This window comes from Chenopodium quinoa, unplaced genomic scaffold, assembly GCF_001683475.1.
Source record: "Chenopodium quinoa cultivar QQ74 unplaced genomic scaffold, ASM168347v1, whole genome shotgun sequence".
In the NCBI taxonomy this organism is placed as follows: Eukaryota; Viridiplantae; Streptophyta; class Magnoliopsida; order Caryophyllales; family Amaranthaceae; genus Chenopodium; species Chenopodium quinoa.
This window is the reverse complement of record NW_018743920.1, coordinates 5,218,262-5,228,223: the sequence shown is the minus strand read 5'-3', so window position 1 is coordinate 5,228,223 and position 9,962 is coordinate 5,218,262. Positions and strand designations below refer to the sequence as shown.

The 9,962-nt window shown below is 36.5% G+C and overlaps 1 protein-coding gene across 1 annotated transcript; it reads right to left on the bottom strand.

The window, feature by feature from the left end:
• Positions 1 to 630: 630 nt before the first annotated feature.
• Positions 631 to 8,087, bottom strand: LOC110688093 (F-box/FBD/LRR-repeat protein At5g53840-like). Its single transcript, XM_021864772.1, has 5 exons — positions 7,158 to 8,087; positions 5,665 to 5,735; positions 4,660 to 5,541; positions 2,432 to 2,578; positions 631 to 1,269 (listed from the first exon to the last, which is right to left on the bottom strand). Exons 2-5 carry the CDS (start codon positions 5,722 to 5,724, stop codon positions 985 to 987), a joined length of 1,374 nt encoding a protein of 457 aa, XP_021720464.1. The 5' UTR covers positions 5,725 to 5,735; positions 7,158 to 8,087; the 3' UTR covers positions 631 to 984.
• Positions 8,088 to 9,962: the final 1,875 nt, after the last annotated feature.

Sequence of the window (9,962 nt, the reverse complement as noted above, 5' to 3'; positions counted from 1 at the left end):
ATGATGCGGTAAATAAAGAACGGAGGAAGTATATATCTATATAATTTAAAAAAGATACAAATAGACCTTACATTGTAGGGTCTCATCTAGTATCAATAATAGATCGATGTGTCAGTTTCCATGGTTAATTGGAGTTGTGTAGTTAAACAACATAGTTTTAATCATAGGATTATTAATTACTAACTTAAATAATTGAAGATTGCCTTCATTGTGAAACAAGAGAATACTCCGTATAAGATTGACCTATTTTTAATACAATGTTGAGTAATTTTCAACCTCTAATCAAAATGTCAATGAACATAAACTCCAATGAAAGTTAGGCTTATACCTTTTATGCACACTAGAGTATGTGTTCATTAGAGTTAATCTTCACGTTGTTTGAAACTAGACTTGATATAATCAACAAATGTACGTGAACATTGTGTATACGTCTCTAATTGCATATTTGGATATGTCATCTTTGTCACTCTCCTTGATCTCTTTCCTTTCCCAATTCACTTCAACCACCATTATTGATTTTTCTCAAAGATGGTTTCATTTTTGGCAGCAATTAACTCAAAGATAAACTTGACATAGGTGGCGAAGCATAGCAACACCACCATCAATGTGGTCGGTAAGTTAAAGAGACAATTGGTAAAGGCAAAGTACATAGAAAGCAGAAAATATTAAACTGTGAGTTTCATAGTACGGAGTACATATAAAAAGTTGAATATTCATACAACCATACTACAAGCAAAAACCAGTGTACGACACTGCACTAATGACCTTTGTAGCCCTACAAAGAGTACGAACCCAACCCAACACAACAAAAACAAGGAAACCCAAACCCAACTTGATCAACTAAATGTCATAGTCAGCATCTATTTACATAATATTTGATATATTTGGTGAGCCCAAAATTGACAGAAAGTAAACATGAGACATTCACCTAACCAGCTGAGCTTATAAGAGTACGGACCTAAGAGTAAAAACTAGAAAAGGGGCCTAAGACAGCTTTATCAACTCAGCCTTGGGATGTATCATCTTCAAATTCTTAGACAAATCGTTTATATTCGGTTGCTCGAACTCCCAAAAGATGTTTGGACGTAAAATCACCCGGTCCAACGAGGGAAGACCGCTAAGTATTGAGTAAATCACTTCTGCTTCACCCTCACTATGCCCCCAAAAGTTCAATAATTCGATCACCTTGAGTTGGCTGTGAAGACACTCTGAGCTTCCTTTAATCCAGCAAACCTTGTATTGACCAGCATCATCATATTTTCGAGAATCCTGGTTCAAATGAGATGAAAAACTGTCACTGGTTTTCTATTACCCGAAAATGTGAGAAAAAACACTTTCTACATTCAGAGTTTAACCAGAAACCCTGCCAACAGATTGTCTGGATACATCATCAACATTGAACAGTCAACAACAAAAGTCCCAAAAGGTAAATATGAATATGAAGTTCCAGCTCTTTCCACAATGCCCAAAACTTGTGAGTTTGAACAACTAAACGAGGAATGGTCAACTGCATGTTTATACGAGACATATCATTTCGAGTGTGGATGTGTTCAACAGGCAGCTGCTTAGCAGTTGAACACAAATGCATGAAGCAGCAGTTCTTATGTATTGTTGTGATATGAACATATACTAAATGCTAAGAATTGTAATTTAATGTTCCTATTCACCTCATAGAAGGGGAAGAGTGATAGTGAGGGAGATTGAGAAAGACAATGAAAAAAGAAACTGTGTCAGCCAAATTACCAGAATGATAGAACATTTATGTATGCCACTACAAGCCTACAACCTAGCCCTAATCACCATAGTGTAGACTTGAATACTAGTAGATGCATGGCATTTAAATTGACCACAAATATAACTGAAGAAGATTATTTATTATGTGAGTGCTTCAGGTAGCTTAGGCTAGTAACAGGGGGCAACGTGGAGTACAGGTAGTAACAAGTGTACAACCATCCAAATAATCGCATGGAGAACTCTACAAGTAGTCAAGTACTAACCCATATAGTGAGACTTCCAACAATTTAGATTAACATATACAATAGCCATGCTCATCAACTAAAGATCCTTCCCCTTACATCTGCAGTATTCCTCTCCCTAATATCTTAAAAAACAGTAATGTCAGTGCTATGTGATAAGTCTCATCATCTCTCTCTTCCACAATTGAAAGACCTCTGCCTCTTTGTGCATCTGTCAAGAGTACAACAAACTCTTTGTGCATCTGCATTCCATTGAATTGATAAGCTGGATAAGTGGTCATGTCTAAACAGTTCAATCTAAGGTCATAGACTCATGGGCTCAAATTCCATTGTCCAACTTTCAGTATTCAGAGTAAACAGGGGGCAACATGGGGTATAGGCATCAGAGTCAATGCCATTTAAAGTAGCATAGATATCTCAGCAAATTATAAATAGTTCAATTTAAACAAACTCACCGAAAGTGAAAGTCTTGTAAGCAGCGGACATTTCTTTAGAAAAGCAGCACAGAAGTGATAAATGTACTCTACACTGTTGATGTGCAAGTACAACTCCAAAACTTTTAGATTTTCAAAGATAGGTAGTTCAGGTACCACTTCATCACTCTGCAAATAGAAACAACATTAAGGAAGTGAAATGTAGCTCCTATAAACAAGGCTCTAAAGTGAAAAGTCACATTTAATCACTTTGCAATATCTCTACAAGATTCCTAGATAAGGATTGAAAATTCCAAACTTCCAAATTCAAGAATCTAAAGGTGGCTCATTTAAACACTCCCTTTCTGATTAAAAGATATGGATTGAATCTGCAAATTTATTTTTATTTTTATTTTTTTTAGAAGTTCCAAACTACACTCATTTTCATTAATTAAAGTCATACGCCATCTACAACAGCAACTTCCTTTCATAACAATCAGGCACATCCACGATTCCTTGTCTCATAAAACTTTAACCTTCCAATTCACATTCTAACAAACAACAAAAGCAATGATACTACAAAACTTTTATCAAAATTAATTTTTTCCTTTCTTAATTTGTTGCATTAAAGGTTAAGAAAAGTAGAAAATCATCATATTTACAAGGGCTGAAGCAATGTACATCAAATATTACGCAATTAGAAAGTTACCATCCTAATCAGTGTGAAACAAGAGAAACGCACCGCTATTATCATGTACACCAAAGAACGAAAGGATTTCATGGAAGAGAAATAGAATGACTCTTAAGATGGGTTTTCTCCCTGATGTTTATTATTTTATACTAGATCATGGAGAGCTAAAATCAGTAGATGGGTTTGATGTTCTTTGCCCGTTCCCCATTCCATATTTATCATCACTAAATTGGATGTATCATCTTTAAGTTGGAAGGTTTCTATAAGTCAATCACTACTAAGTTATGGTTAGATAAAGTGCAGAAGGCCATCATGTAAACTCTTCAGATCAAGGGGTGGAAGGCATATGAATGATTTCATTCATAATCATGTAAGCTTCATCACTACAAATTTCAAATCCAATGACTGCATTAAACAAAGAATCTTGAAAAGACTAAGATAAATATTATGGGATTTGAAAAGCAGTCTTGTGATTAGCAATACTCAGAAACATATTGTTTTCGAAAAGCAATGTTTCAGTGGGCTCAGACTTCAAAGAATTAAGGATACAAGGTATTGTCAGAAGCGTCGTATAGCCAAAATTAATAGAGAACATTGCATTTATACTCCATATGAAGGTACTCTCAACTCATTTTGAAATAGAAAAAGAGTAAAGAGACCACTTCCAATTTCTACATCCCAGTCCCACATGACAATAAAATCTGTGAAGAAAATCCAATAATTTTTACTACGGGGGACTCATTCTAATGAAACCATATATCACTAAATAATCTTTGATGGAGCTGGGCACAAATGCACAATTCGTTACACCTCCAAATAAACTTATCAACAACCAGCCCAAATAAAATTTCCTCGGGAATGACACACATGCACATTGTTAAGCAAGGGAATAACTTGAGGCAATGTGATTACTTTTATGCATAAATTAACATGGAAAGACCGAAAGAAAAATAGGTTTGTATTTGAATAATCACGTATCATTATCTTCTATAACCACATTTTTTATGGTAATAACAAAAACATAAAATGAAGAAACGCTTGTGCTTTGAAGTGAAGATGCATTACCATCAACAGTTTCAACACTAAACACCCCATCCCAAATCACAAACTCCTTTTATTTTATCAGTTCTAAAAACCTTTTGTTTTGAGGTGTATTTTTTTTTTTTTTTTTTTTTATTGTACGCATGTACCAACTTCTACTTCATTCTATTTCTTGTGTTACCGTATACCATGCACTTTACCCTCGTAACCCACCCATCTTCTCTTAATTTGATCCATCTATCTATCTCTTACACTCACCCAACTCTTAACAGCCACCCACTTAATAAGGAACAAGAGTCTACAACAAGTAGGCAGAGAAAAAAAAAAACACGAAGAGAGTGCAAATATGTTCATCATTCCCTCACACTACTCCTTGTACCATATAAGCCACTAACCCAAAAGTAAGCCATTACAGTAGCCCATTGAAGAAGGTACCAAAATGAAGCTCAACAAAAAGAGCAGCAACAGAAGGAATAAAAAATCAACTACAGTAAACCAAAAGTCCAAAACACACAAAATGAAATATGTGAACACTAACCAGGTATTTTTCAGAGCTCCTTAATTCCAGGACAAGTGACTCCACATTTTTAATGTAGCTAGAGTATTTCCCAATGTTTTGGACAAAATAGGAAGCATAAAGACCGCGAAGAGAAGTGTTAACTAGTCGTGGGGCTGTCTTGAAAGATACAGGAATGTCGCGCCCATGATAAGTAAACGACACGATATTGATGGCATGAATCTCTATCCACTTAAGACAGTCACAGCGGATAATCTTCAAGCACTTGAGTTGGGGTAAGGGGCCAGGGACTTTCAGCCTTAGAAGGGAACCAGAACGCTCCACATGTAATTCTTCAAGAGCAGAACACTTGAGCAGAACATAACATATAACCTTACCTGTAACCTCTACATATTTCAAAGAAAGTACAGTCAGAGAAGAAAGATTGAATTTAAATTTGCTGAGAAAGGGCTTGGTGATGGAGAAATCATGGGGATTGAGTGAAAAATCCAGCTTAAGCCTTTTAACTCTCTTTCCAAGAGCAAACTCTACCCACTTTTCTATATATTCTTCACTAATTGCATCATGTGATTTGACAAACACTTCAAATTCTTCAATAGTCGGACCTTGGTGCAAGCTCAAGACGTGATTGACCAATTTCATAAACTCAGACCTTTTGACTGAAAGTGGCCCCTTGTTATCGAGTTCTTTAGCAATCCTCTGGTTTAGGCGCATACAATCCTCTATATAAGATGACTCCTCTGAATACTGAAAATCTAAGGTACCAGTTGTGTACGTCCACATATTTCTCCACTTTCGAGATAAAACACTAGTCCTTACTGCTTCCTTAAGCCTTAAACGAGACAAGACCATAACCAGTATATCACCTGGCAACTCACTGAGCCTGTCTGCGGACTTCTGGTACTGTTATTTTCAAATACACACCACATGTGTTCATCAAATATCATCTTCAAAAGTTTGAAAGTATACATGTAACAGACATTAGTAGTAGTATCATATAAAATAATAAATCAAACTAGAACTAACCGAGGAATCCTGCATTTGGCTCCCACATTGCTCTAATACTGGTGTGAAAGGGTTGCTCATTTTCTTCCACTCTGATTAACACAACAATTAGACACAAAAAATAATCCCCCAATAATAAAATCAAACCATAACCTTCAACCCTTAATCAGAGAAACAACTTCAAACTATAGGCGGGAGAAAAGGTCATCCTAACATTCAAGGCAATTCCTTCAAACAACCCTTCCTAAAACACAGCCTATAATCCCTCGTACTCATCCTTCAAACAACATTTATATGAACAAAATTACACACAAATCGAACAAATAACCATACAACCATCATTTCAAAAAGTATAAACAAGAAAAGAGAAAGAATCTCACATAAACCCTAGCATACAAAATACTACAGAAAACCTTCAAAATTCTTGTCTATGTTTACATTTCCATGTCAATCATATCAACGATACTCATACAAAACGCACATAATCCCTCATATTGATCCTTCAAACAGTCCTTCCTAAAACACAGCCCTATAGTCCCTCATATTCATCCTTCAAACAACATTTATATGAACAATATTACACACAAATCGCACAAATAACAACACAAAAAAAGAGAAAGAATCTCGCAAAAACCCTAGCATGCAAATTAAAACCAGCAAATTCAAATACATAACACATTCAACTCACGTAGAAATTTCAAGATATAAAAAAACAACAACAAAGACAGGGTTTAGAGTGACAATGGAAGGGAGGAAGGATAGGAGGCAACAAAGCCAAACACGACAGATACGTCAGTTGCCTTTGCACATGCCCTTTGCCAGTTTCGCTGCCCCATTTCCAATTTCCTTCAATTACCTTCCTTAGTGCCTCTTTTCCTAATGCCATGCCCTTTCTTTCTTATTATTTGTCTAGATTTCGCCATTATTCCCTTCTCCTCTCATCTGACTCTCCCTATTAAACAACCTCGATTACTTCCTTCCCTCTTTCGGCCATTTATTTTGACCATCTCTTTCCTTCTTATCCTCCACCTTCGATTTGTTTTAATTCATTACATACATTTCAATGCAAGAAAATCACACACAATATTGAACAAATAACAACACAAGAAAAGAGAAAGAATCTCGCAAAAACCCTAGCATGCAAATTAAAACCAGCAATTTCAAAAACATAAAACATTCAATTCACATAGAAATTTCAAGATATCACACACAATATTGAACGAATAACAACACAAGAAAAAAGAAAAAATCTCGCAAAAACCCTAGCATGCAAATTAAAACCAGCAATTTCAAAAACATAACACATTCAATTGACATAGAAATTTCAAGATAAACAACAACAACAACAGCAAACCCCAATAGAACAAAAAAAAATTAAGAATTACGAGGTATTAATTGATTGAATAATACACAAAAATTTAGAACATAAGTCGAAAACAAAATCAATAAAAATCAAAATAAAGAAAGAAGGCCAAATAGAGGAAGAAAGAGAGAAAGAAAGAACATAAACTTACGTCAAATTCGAGTTTTCCGAAGATCGAAATGAAATGCGGCAGCGAAGAGAGTTCGCCGGAGAATTATCGGAGAAACGCGATCGGAAAGAGGAGAGAGAAAGAATCAACTGAAGCTAACGTCGCCTTCGAGTTTCCGACGATTGAAGCGAAGAAAGTTCGACGGAGAGTTATCGGCGATGACCCGGAAAGAGGAGAGAGAAAGAGTGGAAGAACGGAAAGTATGGGGAAGTGAAGTGAGAGAAAATGAGATTAATTTTTTTTAAGAGACGCCTTATTATATTATTATTATTATATTACTATTTGAATATCAAATTTTCAATTTTTTTTTTTTTTTTTAGAAAATTTTTTCAATGTTATTAGTAATTTAGTATTGTTGTTTCCTCAAAAAATTACTCCTACTGTGGTTGTAAATTTCTTTAAAAACAAATTGATTTTTCAAAAGATATAAGGTTTTTGGGTTTTGTTAAAGAAGATGATGTGATTTAATATAAAAAAAATAAAAAATAAAAAATAAAAAAAATATTAGCTATAGTAATTTAAGCTTTGGTAGTTTGAGATATTGTAAATTTTTGAATATTTTGTAGTTTAACTTTGCGGGGAAAAAAAATTGCTACTCTTTGTCACACGTCACTAATGGAGAATAAGTGGACAAGGAAAAGGAAAAGCAAGGAGGTGAGCTTGATTCAGGCCTTTCGGAATACGCTTCAATTGAAAAAGGGGGTGAGATTAATTCAGGCCGGCAGGGAAAGGGGTGGGGTTGGTCAGGCTGATGGGAAAAGGGATGGGGATGGTCAGGCCAGCGTGGAAACGCGTGGGGATGTCTCCGACTGGCGGGGAAGGGGGTGGGCATGGAGGGACTGGTTCAAGCAGGTCGGGGAAGGTGATATTTTTTTTATTTAAATTAAAAAATAATTTAATTTACATTATTAATTTTTAAAAAAAATACGGAGTATGACCAATTAGAAGGTGACACGTCGAATATGTAAGATGCGATTATTAGTTTCCATTTTTCCTTATTAAAGAATAATGGTTTTAATTGGAAAGAAAAAAAAAAGCAAAATAATTTTTTTGAAGTAAAAACTAAAATATTTTTGGGTTTTTTTGAAGTAAAAAGTAAAAAAAAAAAAGCAAAACAAAACGTTTACCACTTAGAAAATTAAAAAGTTGGAATTCACCGAAGAGAATTTCCCAATTTTTTTTTTAATATTTGAGGTCATATTTTCTTCCTCTTATTTTTGCTAAATTAAAATTAATTAAATTAAATCGTTATTACTAAATCTCTAATATATTTGTTCTTAAAAGTTGTTGATTTTTTTTTTTTTTTAAAAATACTGATTTTTACAAGTTAAATTTTTTTTTTTTTTTTTTGAGGGAAATGAGTTAGTAAGCTTATTATTGCAAATCAAGCTCTGCCAAAGTTAAGAGACTTTGGGGGAAAGAATTCATACATACAAGTTCCGCACTACCTTTGGTATCCCATCTCGCTACTAAATGGGCTACCGAGTTGCCTATTCGTTTAACATGAGAGATAATAAAAGCATCAAAATCATTAGCTAGAAAAGTAATATCATCATAGAGAAACCAAAGAGGAGAGTAACCCTTTGCATGACATTCCACTTTGCTGACCACATTAGCAGCATCTCCCTCCAACCAGATTTTCTTGAAGGCAAACCTGCGAACCAAATTCATACCAAACCTCACTGCAGCTGCTTCAGCCATCTCCACATCCCACTCCCCTTCATACCTTTGAACTGCAGCTAGTAAGATCTTACCCCTGTCATCCCTCGCAACCACCCCAAGACTAACATATACACCCTGAACAATGTGAGCATCCACATTGAGTTTAACAAGTCCATATAGGGGGGCCGGGGCAGGTCCAAGAAGATGCCGAGATAAAGTTTGGGCTTGAGGATTTATTGAACACTTTTTTAGTGTAAATGCCATAGTCAAGAACAAGCCTAGAGAAACCGGTTGCAACATAAACCGGAGTGAGTGTCACATTCTCACGAACTAGTTTATTTCTGCAGTTCCAAATAGCCCACGCAAGTGCAAGGAATTGGCAAAATTGATGCTTCTCAATTTTCTGTGCAATCCATAACAATCTCGTTGAAAAAGACAAAGATGGTGCATCCTCAATAAGCTGAGAATAATCGATATGTTCCCACACCTCCTTTGCAATATTACAGTCAAACAACACATGCATAATAAATTCCACAGCAGCACCACAACAATTGCATACCTCATCATTAGCGATATGACGACGATGTAGCTCTTGTTTCACGGCCATACTCCCCTTGCACGCTTGCCATGTGAAATGACTAAGCTTAGGTGGACCGCCTAGATTCCAAACCAGCGTACAAGCCTCCTTTTTATTCTCAGATAAAGTGTTAGCAACCCCCTCAACATGACCCAATCTACCGAGCCAATAGCCCGACTTCACCGTGTAATCTGTTGGAAGATTTAGAGTGTTGATGGTTGCGCGCTCGCGAACCATGAGTAGCGCCCGCGCTGGGTAAGCGCGGCCGCGCTGAGGTCGCGCCTAAACCGCGGACCTCACTGGAATCTGAAGGTTTGGAAGGAGAAAGTTGGCGCGCCCGCGCTTGGGTCGCGCCTAAATCGCGACCCTCTCTGACTTTCTGTATGAAAATTCGCAGGTTTTGGGAGGAGCGCCCTCTCCTAATATAGGAGCGCCCGCTCCTCCTGGTTGGCGCGCCCGCGCTCGGGTCGCGCCTAAACCGCGCCCTCTTCTGCCTTCCTGTGAAATTTCGCATGTTTTGGGAGGAGCGCCCGCTCCACCTGTTGGCG

Excerpts from the sequence above, each read along its gene's own strand:
- LOC110688093 (XM_021864772.1), bottom strand. The coding sequence starts at position 5,724 with ATGAGCAACCCTTTCACACCAGTATTAGAGCAATGTGGGAGCCAAATG. Across the intron at positions 5,542-5,664 it reads GCCAAATGCAGGATTCCTCG|TACCAGAAGTCCGCAGACAG; the intron begins GTTAGTTCTAGT and ends TGAAAATAACAG. Across the intron at positions 1,270-2,431 it reads TTACAAGACTTTCACTTTCG|GATTCTCGAAAATATGATGA; the intron begins GTGAGTTTGTTT and ends CATTTGAACCAG.